The sequence below is a fragment of the Orcinus orca genome, chromosome 6, assembly GCF_937001465.1.
Source record: "Orcinus orca chromosome 6, mOrcOrc1.1, whole genome shotgun sequence".
NCBI lineage: Eukaryota > Metazoa > Chordata > Mammalia > Artiodactyla > Delphinidae > Orcinus > Orcinus orca.
The window spans coordinates 24,594,078-24,613,086 of record NC_064564.1 but is presented as its reverse complement, the minus strand read 5'-3'; the positions used below and the strand labels follow the sequence as shown (position 1 = coordinate 24,613,086).

Sequence of the window (19,009 nt, the reverse complement as noted above, 5' to 3'; positions counted from 1 at the left end):
TCCTGCACTAGACCCAGCATCTTTGAAAACAAAATGAGACCTGATTTGACATTCTGAAGCGGTTACTTGGTATAATCCGGGCTGCCCAGATTACAGTGAACACATTGTTTCACTATGTTCTGGCCAGAGCCCAAGCACTTACAAGTTGCTTAAGATTCAAATGCTTCATTAAGGTCTCGTAACACTAAAATGCACAGTAGGGCATATAAAATAGTCATCAAATTATAATTTAAAATAGCAAATGACAGATTACATCACCATGATCTCTTCTTCCTGGCATAAGTTTAATTATAATTCTCATCTCTACCCTGATGACAGTTTTTCCAAAGGCCTTTGACAAACCATGGCTTCCTGGGAGACACAGGTAATGGCTTCGTGTAAAGGCAGAGTGTAAGGATCTGCGTCTCCAAGCTGACTAGCAAAAACCTAAAAGGAGCAGGCCCAGGGGTTCTGAGGGCCGAGACAGGGTGGTCGCTGCTGGCTCTTATCTCATCCATTTGGGGGACTGGCTTGAGAGTAGTCCTGCTACCGCCTTCCTCCATTTGCATACATCAACTTGGGACGTCGCCATCGATCGGCTAAAAATCTTGAAAGATATAGAAGGATCTTCTTCAACATGGAAACAACATTTGTCTAGAAAGGGAAGAAAGGGAAGAAGGGGAGGGAAGCACAGGAGAAAGTTAAGGAGACAGCTCCTTTTGTACAACTTAGAAGGAAACCTGGGGAGAGTCCAGGACTGTCCAGTTACTCTAAACATAGACCCTTAGTGTCTACTTCTTTTCAAGAATATCTTTTTTACATCGAATGGGTACGGAAACGTGGAGTTCTTCTTCACTGTTCCCACCAACAGCTTCTCCTACACCCCTGACTGACAAATTGACAGCGGTTTAGACTTAGTCTTTCCGTGTCCCTCAGGAAGGCTCCTTTCTGAGAAATGCAGAATAGGGCAGATGGGCTCGTGCCTGGTCTGCGTGCCATGTGGGCACAGACAGCCCTGACGTTAACCTTGTCCCACCGGGTAGGGCTCTGTGAAACCATCTATTAGGCTTAATCCAGAGATGGTGCTGGTATTTCCCTTTCCGATGCGTTATCAACACTAGCTAACAAGGACTAAAGAAATCCACAGGTGCTGGAATCAAGCACCTTACACAGTTGACTTAAATTTTAAAGCACTCTTGGCTGTATCTGTTTATGTGAAATGTACAGAATAGGTAAATCCAGAGACAGAAAACAGATTAGTGGTTGCCAGAGGCTGGGGGAAGGGAAATAAGGGAGTGACTCTTAATGGGTACGGGGTCTCACTCTGGGGTGATGAAAATGTCTGGAACTAGAGAGCAGTGATGGTTGCACAGCATTACAAGTGTAGTCCTGGGGTCAGGAAATGCCTGCTGAGGAGGGATGGGCAAGGTAAGACCAGGTGAACAAATCACGGACAAGCAGGTAGAGGGGAGGTGGAGGGGTCAGGCAAAGGGGAGGGGGACCACTCTCTTGAAAGCATCCTTCCCAGAGTGCTGGCAACCACCCTCAGTTTTGCTCAGATCCCGGGGTAAGCCTTCCACTGATTTCCTCCCCAATTTATCGAGATTCCCTTCACTCTCAACCAGATGAACACTCACTCCTGAAGCCACACCTTCCTCAGTCTACAAAAAACAAAGGAGAATCTAGTGAAGTGATCTAGTCCACATGGGGAGTTCTTGCCAATTCTTCTCGATCCTACACCGTCTAAACCAGTGGGGTTCAACAGTGTCTTCACATTGGGGTCACCTGGAAGCTTATAATATACATCCAGCTGCACAATTTGCCAAAACTCTTAAGTGTGCAGCCCAAGCTAAGAGTCCCTGCTCTGAAGCGCTGAGGAGAAAGAAAAGCAACAATTCCAGTGAACGAAACCCATCCAAGAATGAACTTAGAGCAGACCTGAAACAACACTGAGAAGCATCGCTGGAGGGCACGGTAGGACTGGAAAGAATACCTGGGGAGGTTCTGAGTGCAATGGCATATAGGAGGCCTGTCCAGCTGGGAATGGACAAAAGGGCAGGATGTCCGCAGACGGCACCCATGTCCTGACTTAGGTCTTGAATCAGCCTCCTTCATGCTCTGCAGGAAGCTCAGAGAGACCAAAACTATGGGTTGATAACATGGTAACTTCATACATTCATAGCTCCCTCCCTAGGCAGGTGAGTAAAAGTGAGCCTTCAGGAAGAAATCAGAAAGACAGATAATGAAGAAAAGCTAATTTATACCCATGGTATCAAGGCTTCTGGAATATTCTTTCCCTTTCCCCATTCTCCCCCACTGGAAGGGAGGGGGGGTCCCTTGTTCTTCCTAAAACACACCCAACTGATCCCTCATGGTGCAGTCAGCCAAGAACCCCTAGTCCTCTGATCTTTTCTATTTCTCATAAGTCAATTCTCTGCCAGAAAGTCACCTCCACAGAGGGTATTCCCAGCTGCCTCTATTCATTTCTAACCTTGCCCCCCACCCCACTGATCTTGGCCTGTTGCTATGTCAAAGTCACATGCGTTAAATTATGATGACTGAAATACATTTTGACATCAAGAATAACAAACGTTACTTTGACGGAGGGGCGAGTTTCTCAATTCCACGGCTATTTCTCTTCCATTCTGATAAGTTCCATTTAAAAACTGGGATAGGATGATGGAGAGAGAACTGCATTTATTATAGGAAAACTATTATATTTCTACGTGTCGTACTAATTTCCTGTTGTTGCTGTAACATGTTAGCACAAACAGCATGAGACAACACAAATTTACTAACATACAGTTCTGCAGGTCGGAGGTCCGAAAATCAATGTGTCAGCAGGGCTGTATTCCTTCTGGAGGCTCTGGGAGAGTCTTTCTCCTTGTCTTTCCTGGCTTCTGGAGGCCACCTGCATGCCCTGGCCCATGGTGCCTTCCTTGTATCACTCCAACTTCTGTTTCCATCATCACATCTCTGTTGAGTGACTGACCCTCCTGTCCCTCTCTTATAAGGACCTCTGTAATTACATTGGCCCACCTGGATCATCCAGGATCATTTCCCATCTCAAAATCCTGAACTTAGTCCCACCTGCCAAGTCCCTGTTCCGTGAAAGGTGACATGCTCTGAGTTCCAGGACTTAGGACGTGGACATCTTTGGGAGGCCATTATTCTGTCCCTTATGTATATTTTTCTTTTATCTTGCCACTTTACTGAACTACCTTAGTTATAAGAGTTTCTGAGTTGTCTTAGATTTTCTATGTAGATTTTCTTCAAATAACAATAATATAGCCTTTTTGCTTCCAAAGTTCATACTGCTCCTATCTCCTCTTGCCTTCTCTTCAATATTAATTATTTTTGAGTTAACAATTTGGAGAGGAGCACAGGCTCCGGACGCACAGGCTCAGCGGCCATGGCTCACGGGCCCAGCCGCTCCACGGCATGTGGGATCTTCCCAGACCGGGGCATAAACCTGCATCCCCTGCAATGGCAGGCGGACTCTCAACCACTGTGCCACCAGGGAAGCCCTGAGCTAACAATTTTTAATACTGAAATATTGCAGAGAAAAATACAGATATTAACATAGTAGTACCCATGTACACAACATCAAGATTTTACGCAAATATTTTACCATATTTGACTTACAACACTTAAAAAATAAGACATTCTGGAATGTAACTAAATCACACCCTTCCCTATTTGTCCTTTCCTCTCCAGAGAACTACACTATTCCAATTCATATTTGTATTATTTTATATTTTTAGAATTTTCTCTGAAAGATCATCTTTGCTAGTTGCTTTTTCCCACTCAGAGTCAGCTTGGGATTTACCTATGTTGATGTAGTTCATTTATTTTAATTACTGTATAATATTCTACTGTACAAACAAACCACAATTTCTTTATCCATTTCCCAATTCTGGAGCAGTAAATCGTTTCCACATTTTTGCTAATACAAACAGTGTTTAATGACCATCTTTATACACCTCAACTTGTACATGTATCCACCTGGATGCATTAGTGATAAGTCATAGGGCCTTGAAATCTTTCATCGATCTAGGTCTCAAAAGTGCCTGAGTTAAAGTACTTCTCCTACAACTGTGCCAGCATTTGGTGTTTGGGGGCTTTCAAATGTTTGCCAATATTTTGGACATGAAACAGTGCTGTTGTTTTAGGTTGTATCTTAAGGATTCCTCATGAGCTCAAGAGTCTTTAGGAAGGTTTACCAGTCCTTGAGGCTCTCCTTCTGTAGCTGTCTATTCAAATCTTTATACTCCTAACTTCTCCTAATAAATTTTCTATCTTTTTCCTTTTCTAATGTATGCATTAAATATGAATTTTTCAAGCTCTTATTTAGCCACCAAATAAATTATTTTATTTAATCTCCATGTGGTTGGTCAGACCCCAGTTATCTTGTAATTTATAATTTTTCTTGGTTGAGTTATTAAAGGTGTGCTTTAATTGCACTGTTGTCACAAAACATAGTTTGTGTGATGATAATTATTTGATACCACTGAGATTTGCTTGCACAAACACCACAATTTCAAGGAATAAACAGAAAATGAAACATGAAAAAAAAAAAAGAGAGATTTGCTTTACAGCCTAGTGCAGAGTCAATTCCTAAAATGTCCCACATTTGATTGGTAAGAATGTGTTTTCCCTAATTGCTCAATGCAGGTGTTTATATATGCCCAATAGATTAAGCTTGTCAATTTGTTGCTCAAATTTTTAATACTTATACTTATCTATTAGCTTCAATGAGATACGTGTTAATTTGATACTGTATATGGCAAATAGCCATTAATAATTCTCTGAGGTTTTGCTTATACATTGGAAACTATGTTGCTGGGTGCAATAAACTCCCAGTTTATTATATCGTCTAGTCTTTACATCACTATGTAAGGCTTCTGTGTCTAAAACACCATTTAGTTTGATGGCAATGTACCTATTTCAGAGTACTTTTGGTTAATGTAGTCCTACTCTGTATTTTTATTTTTTTAATGATTTTTATGTTTATATACTAGACATGAATCTTGTAAACAACGTATAATTTAACATGTTAATTTATAAGTCTGTATGTGTTAACCTTATGAGTTTCTTAACTGATGGGTTTATTTTTAAAGTGTTAATTTTGCTTCTTAATTCTCTCTTCCTATTTTCTACTCATTTTTTTTCTTTATTCTCCCATTACTTGTTTGAAAGTTAGGCTTAAGTGGCTAGCTTTACTACTTTTTATAGGCATACCTAATTTGACAAAGTCTCCCCAATACAACCAAATACAAGCACCTTGAAATGCTGTGAGCTACAATCACCCCCCAGACACCAGAGCTTTGAGTCATTGCTTCCCAGTGTTTAGTTACACTCCATTTGTACATCCCCCGGGGTCATTATTACTGATGATTTTTACTAACAGTATTTCTTTAGATTTGCCAACCTGGTTACCAAGTTCTTTCCTTGCCAAGTCTGCCTGCATCTCACTCCTTCCTCCTGGTTCAACCGAGCTCTTCCTGATTCTCATCCGCTCTTTGGGTAAAGGACTGAGGTTATAAACACTCTTACTCTTGGTCGAAAATTACCTGTTACTTTCACACTTGAATAATAGCTTAGCTGGGTACAGAATTCTAGACTGACAATTACAGTACTGTCCTCTGTCTTTTGTGGTTTTGTTACAAGTTCTGCTGTTCCTTTGTGGGTTATCTGACCTTTCCCCTCTTCGGCTACTTTTCATATTTCCCCTTGTCTTTGCCGTTTCGAAGTGTCACTAGCTGTGAATTTAGTTTTATTTTAGCCTCAACGGGCCTCCGTGCCATTTCCAACATCATGCCTTCCATCAATTCTGTGAAATTCTCTACCAGTATCTCATGAAATATCGTTTCTCCCTTCCCCTTTATGTCTCCTTTGAAATCTCCTTCTTGATATATGCTGAATTTCTTTATGTGATTCCTCCAAACTATTCACCTACTTTTATATTTCCTGTCCTTTTAGAATCTTTAGCTAAGCACAGTCTACTGTCCATCAAGTTTTCTCATTTCGTCTACTACATTTTTCATTTCTAGAACGTCTCTTTGGTTCCTTTTCAAACCCACCACTGCTTTTTCTTCCTTTATCTTTAATCCTTCTGGCTTCATTGTTTACTAGCTCATCACTCATCCTGGGCCTCTCTGAGTGTACTTTGTAATTTTCCCCTGCAGGGCTGGTTTTTCTGTGGGCATCCCTTTAGGACTGGGTTCCTGTAACAGGCAGTGTCAAATGTTCACGTTGATTCTTGGGCTCAGGGTTCCCCCACAACATTCTGGTAAATGTAAATGTGGTTTCCTGATGTGTGGATCCAAGTCTGATTTCTCATGGGAAAGCCTTCTGTGTTTCCCACCTCGAACCAGGCTTCAGGCAAGCCCTCTTCTCACCCTCCTGGGCTAATGAATGAAAACTCCCCCCTGTTTCCTTAGGTCTCCTAGGACTTAGCCACGGTGCCTAATCTACAACATCTCTGATCTCTGCCTCATGGGTTGCCTTCTGGCATGATATTGAAACCCAAGTCTTCTGATGTAACTAAGCCTAGCAGAATAGTTTCTACAGCAGGGGTGATATTTCATAGGCCTTATATTAAGGCATAAAAAATGTAAATTCCTTCATTTTTCTAAAACCAAACTTGATTTTTTTTCTCAACCCCTTATTTCTCCTGATTGAAGGAAATGTAATACATCCAATTCCAGGGAAATCAGTAACTTTAGCATGTTTAGTTATTTCATGTTATCTCAAAATCAGGATTTTCTACTTCTGGGTATCCTCTCTAGGGAAAGCTATTCCAGCGTCAAAACACTGAAGATTGATTTGTCTGTAGCTACCCTTTGCCTGCACCATCTTTTGCCAAAGTGTCCTCGTCTTATTGGTGCTCGTTCTACTCTGAAGCCCATGGATGCATCCCCATCTGCCCCGTGGCCACAAGGTGACACTGCTGAAGAGCTCACCATTGGAAAGCTCATGTCATAACAGTTGCACAACACCTGCAGAGTCCAACTCTTTGTCTCAGTTAAACTTTTTCCCAGGAAAACTGTGCCGTTCTCCATGGCTATAAACAAAGTGGAACCACCTGGGTGGTTCCTGCCTTGGCAGTCCAGGGCTATCACAATTTTGTTTCCTTCCTATTCCTGGCTCCTGGGCATTTCTCCATCTCTCTTGCAAGTTCATCTAAGCATTTACATCTTTTACGAATATTTTATTGAGCACTTGTATGTAATTTAAGTCTGAGGGAGGCCAAGTTAGTTTGGTCCACCATTACAACCATCATTCATTCTCTGGAGGCCGAAATGAAAGTAGAAAGAAAATTCTATGAAGACTAAGCACAATATTGCTTTCTCCCTTGGTGTTCAATTACCAGCCAGTTTTTCACCTCTCAGCTTCATTTCCTTTCTGTGTGAAATATGGCATTTGTACTGGCCATTGCTAAGTTCTCCTCTAGCTCACAAAGTCTTCCTTTAGAGTTGCCCCAAACCTCTCCAGACGCAACTGAACAGGCCAGGAGGAGCTAGGCATAGGCGACCGCAAATTCTGCTACCTTGGATCCGGTCAGCCCGCCACAGCGTTAAGAGAGGAGAACAGAAGTCTTCCCTTTTGATTATGCAAGGGAGGTTCCCCTTCCTCACAGCAGGGTCACTTCAACAACTGATGTTAATGCATTCCATCTCCCTGATGCCCAGGCCAGCTCTCTGCTTGCCCCTAAACTCTACACAGTGGAGCTTAGTCCAAGCATGAAAACATACTAAAGGCAGAGGTAACAAAGAACCTGTTTCCAGTGGACACCACTCCTGACCTCACAGTCAGATCAATGATTAACGATTTTTTTTTTTTTACACCAACTGACCGTCCACATATTCACCAACTTGGTCAAATGACTAAGGTGTTTGAGGATCTGCTTGTTTACCAGATCACACTGACTAGCCTGGGAGGAGATAAGGAGAGCCATGTGTACTAGGGTCATGAGGTCACAGGGCTTTGATTGGTGGGAAATAAAACAACCTGCCTAGAAGGGCAGGTGATGAGGGGACCCTGAGAGCCGGCGCAGAGGACAAAGCTGCTCTTCCCAGAAGGAAGTATTTACAGGCCAATAAACCCGTCGAGGGCAGTGGCAGGGGCTCAGACCTTCCCGCTGAGCTGTCTAGCGGTCTGCACGGAACCAGCAGCAGAAAGAGTTGGAGGAGGGGAGCTTACCAGGGGGAGCAACAGGGTCAGAGGAGGCTGTGAGACTAGAAAGGATGGAAATCAGAGAAAATGAGAAAAACAGGGGGAAATGAAATTAAAGGACCTGAGAGACAGAGAAAAGTAAGTAACAGTGTTTGGCGGAGAACAGGGTGCTGTGGGTTGAACTGTGTCCCCCAGTGAGATAGTGGTGCTGGAACCTGTGAATGTGACCTTACCTGGAAATTGAGTCATCGCAGATGTAATCAAACTGAGATGAGGACATATGGGTGGGCCCTAATCCAAAGGCTGGTGTCCTTTAAAGAGGGACATTTGGATACAGACACAGAGAAGATCACGTGAAAACAGAGGCAGAGATTGGAGTAATGCGGCCCCAAACCCAGGAATTGCATGGACTGCAGGCAGTGCCAGAAGCTAAGAGACATGGACGGTTCCTCCCTCAGAGCCTCCAGAAAGCGCTAACCCTGCCAACACCTTCATTTTGGACTTCTGGCCTCCACAACTGTGAGAATAAATTTCTGTTGCTTAAGGAACCTAGTTTGTGGTCCTTTGTTATGACAGCCCTTGGAAAATACTGCAGGGGGCTCGAGGGATTGAGGAATAAAAGCAGAAGAGAGGGAGAAGAAAGGAGACCATTTGACAAACAGGGTGACACCCACATCCTTTCAAAGGGACAGGGACACAGATACATTCACACACACACACACACACACACACACACACACACACACAAACACACTTGGAGGGTTCAGGCATAGGAAGACAGACCCAGACCCAGAAAACCAGATGCAGGCACCGGCAGGCTCAGAGAGAGAGAAGCACACACAAAAACCAGGTGGCTGGGAGTACATAGGACTTGGTGCATATCAGGGGTGGGTCATAGGGAGAGAAACACACACACACACACACACACACAGACGCACACACCTGAGACAGACGTTAGACAAGCACACATGAGCAAGCTCCCTGCAGTTTGGTGTTCAAATTCAGTGGGCTGAAGAAGAATGACTGCCTCTCTGTCACCTTCAATAGGGACAACAATGGATGGTCCGGCCAGACAATGGCCACCAGTTGCCGTGACTACATCCCAGCTGACGTGCAGGTCTCCAGCAGCTACCCTGGGAGAGTGAGTGGAGGACATGAGAAGGAGAAGCAGAGAGGAAGGCTTGGAGGCAGAAACTGGCCGCAGGCTCCTGGAAGCAGGCTGTGTCCCCACCCTTCCCAGAGTGGGCTCCCGTGCCACCCAATCCGCCCCGGACAACATGACTGTGTACATTTCGAAATCTCTCATCTGTAGGTTGAGGCTTTCTCCCAACATGGCTGAGTTTGTCCAGATCCCGGCAGCCCAATGGGCTCTGCAAATTCACAGCCGGCAGGAGGGTCAGGGGAGCTCAACGAGCAGCATTCACCTCGAGAGTGGCCAGGGATCAGAGCCTGGAAACCCATGTTACATCTGTCCAGAGGAAGTGGGGCAACATTTTAGGCCCTCCGCTCACTGTCTGGGGGAGCCCCAGGTTTCCATGACCAGCCAGGGGACACCCAGAGGGGAGGTGCCAAGTTTCCAGCCACAGACTTAACGCTAACTGTGTCTGCAAGCAGGGTGCTGTTTTCAAGTTTACCCCCGTCAGCCCTGGAGACCCTCACTCTCTAGTAAACTGCAGGAAACACTGACACACACATTCACACACACATCAAGAGTTCCAGAATAAAACAGAAATGCACCCAACATATATGCTAATCAATCCTTGTGTCCTATGTGAATCGGGAACCAGGCACCCAGTAAACAGACATCAGGCATCGTCTTCATGCCAACATGGTGAACTCTGTTGATGGCTTTTTTTTCTCTGTCCCAGGAAATTTTAGTTCAGCACTGCAGCACAGCGTGTCACAAAGAGCAGGGGGCAGCCTGGTGAGTAAGGCATCGACTCCGGCCCTGTGATTTAGAATGCCCTACAGATCACCTCTCATTGCAACACATCCTCAAGTGGGGAGAGTCAGGAATTCCCCTTCTGGTTTCAGTGGGGATGATGAGTAGTCCTCCTCCTAAGACAGGAGACACAAGCAAGCGAGTCTATTTTTGGAGGTTGCAGGACGAACAAGATGAGTACCACCTGTCCGGGCTCTCAGAAATGATCCACTTCCCACACACATTCCAAAGTACTGATTTTACAGAACCGGAGATGTGTTACATATGCATTTAAAATACAGCCTTGGAACAAAAGAGCAAATGGTTTCTAGGGCAAATGCACACTTTTGTAAGTATAATAATAATAAATAGTGTGTCTAATATAGCAAAGAATATAAAACTCCTGTTAAATATCGCTATAACCGGAGTCGTAAGCCTTCAGTCCTAACAGTGACAGTACTTTGGAATACAGAAATTTCAGGCAAATGTTTCAGCTGTAAATCACAGTGTCTTTTGTATTCATTTTTTCCTTCTAGACTCTGGGATCTCTCTCTCTCTCTCTGAATACCAACCATCAATTATATGTTAAGTGCTCAATCTTGGCCCAGTGCATTTGAACTCAAATGCTTTTTACGCTTGTAACTAATTCTCAGATCCTGTTTTGCTTGGTGACAGACTGGCCCGCTGGCCGTTTACACCTGCCTGCAATTTTACAGATGCGTGGGCATCATAAATGGTAACTGGGTTAAAGAAATGGCTCATACAGTCCATTCGGCTATTATTATTTTTTTATATATGATTTAAGCCAAATGTGGCCAAGTAGTAATGCTCCCTGAAGCTCTTTAAACAAAAAAATGCGCGGACTAATAAATTTGGCATTGCCACGCCAGTTACTTCAGTCACTGAGGGTGCGAGAAGGAGGTCAGGGGATCAGAAAGGAAGAGTGGATGGAGTCCTCGTTTGTGCAAGAGCCATAACCCATAAGGAAGTAAAATCGCACGACAGGACTAGAGAATTGTGTTGCAAGGGAATAACTGAGGCCCCTGGGTCTCCCTGGGGGGCCATTCACCAGGCTCCTGTCCCTGAGGGGCTGTTGTGGTCTCGATGCTTAGAAACTGATGGACACACTGAAAATCATAACTGTGATAATGACAAATGGCCTCAGTATCCAGCCACTGCTTTCTGGGTGAGCGCTATACCCCTTCCATCCCTCCAACGGCTGGGGGTGAGATGTGGCCGAGAGCAGTGCCCGGACCCCAACAGGATGGTGGAGTGCCACTCAGTCCAGGCCTGTCTTCTGGCCAAGCCAAGCACGGACCGCTGCCCTCACCATGCTTCACTATCCGGTGCTGCCACTACAGAAAAGGGGCCCAGCTTGCTGTGGTCCTCTGCATCCTTTTTTATTGCCTTTTTACAAGCGTGCACACATGCTCACAGACACGTGTACACACACACGTACACCCGCTTGACAAGTTAACTTCTGCAATTGGTATTTCTGTGCCCTGGAGAAGCTTCCAAACTCTAACTGAAACTCCCCTCAGCCCTGCACACACACTGATGTGCACACAGTGGTAACACAATCACAAGTGGGTTAACAAAATCGAGAGGCAACCCAATCCCAACGAAGCAGAGGACGTTAGAAAGCGTCCTGTTCTAGGCTGGAGAAGTTGCTCGAATACCAAAAAGGAGGTCAAGGAATCCCACCCAAGCCACTGAAGCTGACTAATTGATGTTTGGAGCTTACGGCTAGTTGGCAATAAAGTTTCTATGACCGTTCAGCCCATGGTCATTCAGCACCTCGATTAGCAAATGCATCTTCCAACCAAGTGGACCAGGAGTCCAGCGGCTGCTTCTGCCTCCTTTAGGGCAGCTGTGAACACTCGGCTTGAAGAACAGCAGTGGCCAGTGCAGCACTCCTTCCCGGCCCCTGCACACCCCAGCCCATGCCCACAAGGAGGCCCCGCTCTGCCTGGAGGGAGAGGTCTGCACATCTAAACACAGCCCCAGAGCACGTTTTCCCGAGGGAATATTAGCGTCCACGGAATGACTGCAGGTTGGATTTTAGGCTGTTACTGTGGCTCGTCCACTTATTTAGCCACACCTTCCTCCTAATGCCCCTCTACTTCCCCTCCATCATCCTCCAGAGCTGCCAGGGAGATCTTCACAGACAGTAAATCAGGTTACACCACGTCCCAGGCTTTCCAGAATGAAGGGCATCTCTTACAATGAAATAGAGCTTTCTCCTGCCATCTAAACAGCTGTGCATGCTCTCCTAGGGCTGCCCAACAGAACTTTCTTTGATAATGGAATGCTCTAGATCTGTACTGCCCATATCATGGTGGCTTCTAGCCACAGGTGGCCCCTGAACACTTGAAATATAGCTAGTAAGACCAAGGAACTGGAGTCAATTTTATGTAATTTTAATTGACTTAAATTTAAAGACCCACACATGGCTGATGGCCATGGTACTGGACCCAAAAACCTCTCCAACCTCAGCTCCCCCAGCCCATAAGCCCCCACCTTCTCCCAGCTGCCCCAGGACACCGAGTCCTCTTGGCCTCAAGGTCTTTTCACAGGCTTCTGCCTTGGCCCCAGACACACCCTCCCCCCACCTTCTTTTAGCGAATGTCAGATGTTCAGACCTCAGCACAACATCCTTTCCTTAAACCAAGACATCCTTTCCTTTCCTTCCAGTTCACCACACCCTCATTTCTTCCTTCAGACTACTCCTCACAACTCCTAGTTTTATAACTTAACAGTTTTCCCTTACGATGCCAATTCCCCAGTCCAGTAAACTCTGAGAGGCAGAGACACACTTGTTTTGATCACCAGTTGTGCCCAGCCTCACACAGTACCTGGTACGGAGCAGTCAGGAAATCTGTGTGGGCTGTCTCGATTTTGAGCTCAGTCACACTTGTGAGAAGTGATTTCAGAATCTAACCATCAAAAAGTATCTTTCTTCCTAAGAAACCTCTACTGAGGCCCAGCATTGTACACAAGCTTCCAGAGACCAGGTCTTGTCTGCCTGGGGAACACATCCTTGTCCCAGTAGAGGCTCTCCCCTAACAAGCAAGGTCACAGCGACCAAAGTAGGACTGTAGGAGGCGGTCGACTGAGGAAACTAACTTGTGTATTTACTGCATAACATACTAAAGAGGAAAATCCCTGTCAAGGAGCCTCCAGACACCAGGTGCTACGAACAGCATGCAGATCCACGCACTCTTTTTTTTTTTAATTGGAGTATAGTTGATTTACAGTGTTGTGTTAGTTCAGGTGTACAGCAAAGTAAATCAGTTACACATATACATATATCCACTCATTTTTAGATTCTATTCCCATGTAGGTCATTACAGAGTATTGAGTAGAGTTCCCTGTGCTATAAAATGGGTCCTTATTAGTTACCTATTTTATATATAGTAGTGTGTATATGTCAATCCCAATCTCCCAATTTATCCCTCCCACCCCCTTTCGCCCCTGGTAACCATACATTTGTTTTCTACATCTGTGACTCTATTTCTGTTGATTTAAACGACTGTTCCGAGGCCAGAAGGGAGCAGCTCCCTGTGTGACCCCAAGAAGCCCTTTCAGGACACAGAGGGACATCTGGTCAACTCGGCTGAGACTGGTGGACTTGAGTCATTGCTGCTCAATCCCCAGGAGACCCAGCCTTGGACACGTGGAGGTGAACACATTCCTGAGGGAACACAGGGACCTTCAATGTGCAAGGGGCTGAGAAACTAATATGGATTTCTGGGTTCCGAATAATGCTTAAAAAAAGAAATTAAACAGAAATGAAGTGGTTGTTTTAATCGTTAATTGTTATACACTGAACTGTGTCCCCCCCATATTCACATGTTGAAGCCCTAACCCCATGTGTGTGACAGTATTTGAAGGAGAGGCCATTGGGAAGTAATTAGGGTTAAAATGAGGTCATGAGGGTGGGGCCCCCAGGAAGGGATCCGAATCTTTATAAGACAGGAAGAAACCAGAGCCCGCTCTCTCTCCCTGTGAGGACACAGCAAGATTGCACTGCCTACAAACCAGGAAGAGTGCCCTCACTAGGACCTGGCCATGCCAGCACCTTGATCTCAGACTTCCAGCCTCCGGGACTGTGAGGAATAAATATCTGTTGATTAAGCCATCCAGTCTGTGGTGTTTTGTTGTGGCAGCTCAAGCTGACTGAGGCAATAATCTAAGGCAATATGGTGACAGCGGATAAAGAAGGAAAATCGTCACTTCTTCAAGTGACTGGGCTGCATCACAGGAAATGGGGTCTATCGACTCTACAAATCTAAGATGCCAACAAAGAGTGCCAAGTGAACAGTAACCCTTACAGTGACCTCTGGGAAAGCCCGGAGCAACAAGACAAAGAACATGGTCTTTGGTGATCCTTTGCAGGAGGGCCACCTGCCCGCCCTGAGATGCCCCTTAGTCTGGACAATTACACCTCGACAATAAGCCCAGAAGACGGCCACTTGTCCTCAGGAGACTTCGTGGTCAAGCCAGGAGTCCGGCTCTTAAGGCTCCACTCAGGCCCACGAAACATCCCCAAAGCCCCTTCCTCCCTCCAGTGGCGATCTGTCTACCCCTGCCCTCTATCTCCCACCCACCCACAGGCTTCTGACTAGCTCCAACCAGCCCTCAGCACCCTCACAACTGTGTCAAGATGTGGAGGGAGGCAGACCACTGCACGGATACTAAGCAGGACCCTGTGGGGTTCCTGGGCACAAAAGCCTGTGCCCCCCATTTCTTGATTACAGGAAATAGGCTTCATTCAGCCTCCATGCCCTTCCCTGAGTTCCAATGGGCAGTTCCAACAGTTGCTAATCAGGGAAGGGAGAGGATGTGGAGACAAGGGAGGAACAGTCAAGAAACAATAGTGCAGCCTTGGGGCAGGGTCCTGGTTCCCCCTCAAGGGATACACATAACAATATCTTTGAGCTGTTTTGCAGAAACTGAAACCCCCACCTGGTGGGAGAAGTGAAAGGTATGCTGCTCACAAGCATGTAGACCCCAGACCAGTTAGAACCAGAAGGTTGATGATGCTGACTCCCACTTACCTCACCACCAACCAGTCAGAAGAATGTCCACAAGCTGATCACGCCCTCTTTGAACCATTATATAAAACTCCTCACTACCCCCTCCAGGTTGGGACACACAGTTTTGAGGGCATTAGCCTGCTGTGACCCCCCTCTGCCTGGCAAAGCAATAAATGTATTCTTTTCTATTTCACCCAAAACTCTGTCTCCGAGATTTGATTCAGTGTTGGGATACAGAGGCTGGATTCGACTTCACACCCAGCCATGGGGCAGCACTGGGCCACAGGGGACCCTGACCATCCATTTCATCCGGCCAGGCCTTGAGTAGAATGGCACTGTGAGCCCCTCTACATGGTACTATGAAAACACTTTCGAACCCTTGCATTCAAAGAGCACTTCAAAATTTACCTTTTAGAGTTGGAATAGGGCTGTCGTGTCCATCCAGTTGTCCCAAAGGGTCATTCGGGTCGGGAACCTCTGCTTGCCCTGTGCAAAAAGAGCACAGCACACACATTACTGAGATTTCCCTTCAGGACCTTTACTCTGCTTCTCATGCAGAGACAATAATGTTTCAGCAAAACTCCCCACTGTATAGAAAACCTAGAGGGATAAAGCGTTATGGTAGCTTCCAGAGGACTTTTCTAGCATCAGATTTGATACAACAGCAAAAGTGATTCTTGCTTTATCCCAAGAACAGCAAAATGCAAATGCTTTGCAGCACATACAGAGGAAGCAAACATGTGGCTGAAGTTTCATTAAGGGAAAGAGAGAGAGATTAAAACACGGGCTGGCAAAATTAAACACTCTAGAGCCAGAGTCAGCAGGTGGCCCTCCAAATAGAGGCCCCTGGTAATTCTGAATAAATTCAGAATTGGAGGGTTTCTTCAGCAGCTCATTCCCCTCCCGGCCCCCAGACCCACCGGCAGCCAGCAGCCAAGGACTGATCTACCCATAACTGTAAGGACAGAAGTTTCTGATCCTTATGGCAATTGCAACCCCACATCTCAGAGGCTGTGTCAGAGGGAGCAGCCACCCCCAAAATCATAAACACCAATGGCAAGAACAGATCTGGTCTGTTCAAATGGGAATACAACACAGAGTCATGGGTCCCCCGTCCTGGAATGCCGGGGAAGGGTGGGCAGGTGTGACTGATGACCTAGAAACCGTATGGGGCCTCATAGAGACCCTTCTCAATATCCCAACGCAGTTTACTTTCAAGACTTTCACCTCATACCTTGGCCTTGACTGGGTCGCACTGGTTGGAGGTGGGGGTAGAAATGGCGAAGTCAAGGGTGACTCTGACAACACATCTGGATGAATCTGGGTTTATAGCATCAAAGCCTATCAAAGAGTGGGACACACATACGATGGAAAATGATGCAGCTTAGAAAGAAGGAAATCCTGACACGCGTTACAACATGGATGAAACTTGAAGACATTATGCCGAGTGAAATAGCCTGACACAGAAAAACAAATACTATATGATTAATGAGATACCTAGAGTAGTGAAATTCAAAGAAAGTAGAATAGTGGGTTACAGGGATTGTGGGGAGGCAGAATGGGCAGTTAGTGTTTGTTTAATAGGGACAGAGTTCCATTTGGGGAAGATGAGAAAGTTCTGAAGCTGGATAATGGTGACGGTTTTACAACAATGCGAATGTACTTGAAGCCACTGAATTGTGCATTGAAAATGGTTAAGATGGTAAATTTTATGTTATATGTATTCACCACATTTAAAAAAAATTATTAAAGGCGGTTTATAATTCAATATTGGGTCACCCCACTTGCCTCTCAAATGAGAGACGAGAACTAACAAAGCCCCCGGACACTTCAGATCCCGCTTAAGATGAGGCCTTGCTCAGAAAAACTGGTGTCTAAAAGTGCAGTACAAGTGATTTTCAGGCAGAACCAGGTACGCAAGATTCTTCAAATTATTTAGCTAAACAAACACTGGCCGGTTTACACTTAAGGGTACCCGTGTGTCTAAGCTGATCCTCTCTACCCGCTTGTTCCTAAGTCACAGGACACTCGAGGTGACGCATCAGCTTGCAATGCCCTTAGAATTCAGGCCCAGTTCCCAAGCAACCAACAGGAGACATTATTTCTGAATGGGCCCATGGCTTTTCACATTCAATTATGGTAGAGTCCTTTCTGTCACTCCCAGTCCAAACTTACCCACCCGTCAGAAGCCATGCACCTGTACCATCTTTCATAAAATGTCCTTGATCAACCATTCAGAAGTAACACCTTTTAAAACTATGCCCCAAGAGACTTCCCTGGTGGTACAGTGGTTAAGAATCCACCTTCCAATGCAGGGTATTCGGGTTTGATCCCTGGTCAGGGAACTAAGATCCCACATGCCCGGGGTAACTAAGCCCATGGGCTCTAGAGCCCGCATGCCACAACTAGAGAGAAGCCTGAGCACTGCAACGAAGAGCCCGCGCACCACAGTGGAGGAGCCCGCATGCCTCAACTAAGACCCGACGCAGCCAAATAAGTTAATAAATATTAAAAACAAAACAAACCAAAACAAACTGTACACCTCTCCGGTGGCAATCACATCATTCTCTGAATTAATAGTTGCATATGTTTTAATTTTCCTCAATGGATTGTAAACAGCTGGAGGACATCAGATGCTGCGTCTCTATTGAGGGCTAATGGTCCTAGCACTAAAACCTAGACGGAATCTGGGGCTGCTACAGGACAGGGACAAGCATGAGCTATGTAAGCCAATCAACGCGGTTCAGTTGAGGTTTGAAATTTTAAATTGGCATGTTACACATACCATCACTCAGCACTGTTTAAATGTAGAGAGACCACAGGAAATCAAACACACTTGTACTATATACACATATCTGAAAGAGGCATAAAAATTATTAACTGCTTAGAAATTGACAAATGGTGTAAAACAGTCAAATAAATATACACTCTGAAGAAAAATAAGCGCCATTAGCCCAATTCCACTGGGCACAAGGCTCCTGGCTCTTCCAAGGCAGCTTTTAGTTTGGAAGCATAAGTATTTTCATGAGCATCCCAGCCGGGGTGTGGACATGCGCACGCTTCATGGGAGAAGAGCCGGAGGTGATCCAAATGCTTCTGTTGACTCATGAGCAGATGTCACCCCCACAGAGACATGCAAAGTTGTTCTCGACGTTAGAAGTGCTGAGATTCTCCCTGAATATATCGCCCTGGTCAGCACATATGCTGGAATTTGATTTTTTGCTTCTCCTCAGCCTTCATTTTTACCCTAGGTAAAATTTAGCTTGGGCCTTTGAGCAAGAGACCATCATCTACATATTTGGAAAAAGAGGTAAGTTTCAAGTAGCCCACCAGGCTAATATCAGCGACCCCAAGCTTTGGGACTTAGATGTGAAAGCACACAGTGGCTGAGATCCTGCCCATTTCCTCTGCAAGTCAAATGTGTGAATAAATTCGCGATATCCAATCACTTCGGTCCTTAGAACTGACACCTTAAGTTCCAGCAAAACTAGGCCCTACTGTTGCTTCCTGAGAAATAAGGGCAGTATTTACATTCTGAAGTTAAGAGTCTTCATTCTCCTACAGTGCAGAACAGCCATCTTTACTCAAGATGCTGCACCTCCTAAAATTTACAAGCAAAATGTAACAGGGGCAAATGTGAACCTGGGGTATGGGGACAAGTGAGACCAGGGTCTAGTGCCTTGGCAGATTCCAACAGGATTTCTCCTGGCCCTAAAAGGGTCAAGAACAACCGAAAGGAAAAGAAAATGAAACAAACATGAAACAGAAACAACAAAACTGCCACTCACGCATCAAAGTGTCACTATTACTTATCTGAAATTATATAGGTAATTTAAATGTCCTCTTTTATTTTTCAACATCTTTACAATGAACAAGCATCAAGCTTTTAACT

General features: G+C 45.3%; 1 protein-coding gene across 2 annotated transcripts in view; it reads right to left on the bottom strand.

Annotated features, from left to right (window-relative positions):
- Nucleotides 1–19,009, bottom strand: part of ROR2 (receptor tyrosine kinase like orphan receptor 2) — a 214,170-nt gene that overhangs the window by 32,411 nt on the left and 162,750 nt on the right. For both annotated transcript variants that reach the window (XR_004483664.2, XM_004270611.3), the window contains exon 2: nt 15,526–15,603. Coding sequence is in view for 1 of the 2 variants with exons in the window: in XM_004270611.3 (XP_004270659.1) it covers nt 15,526–15,603 (78 nt within the window). In the remaining variant the exon portion in view is untranslated. The remainder of the gene's footprint in view (nt 1–15,525; nt 15,604–19,009) is intronic.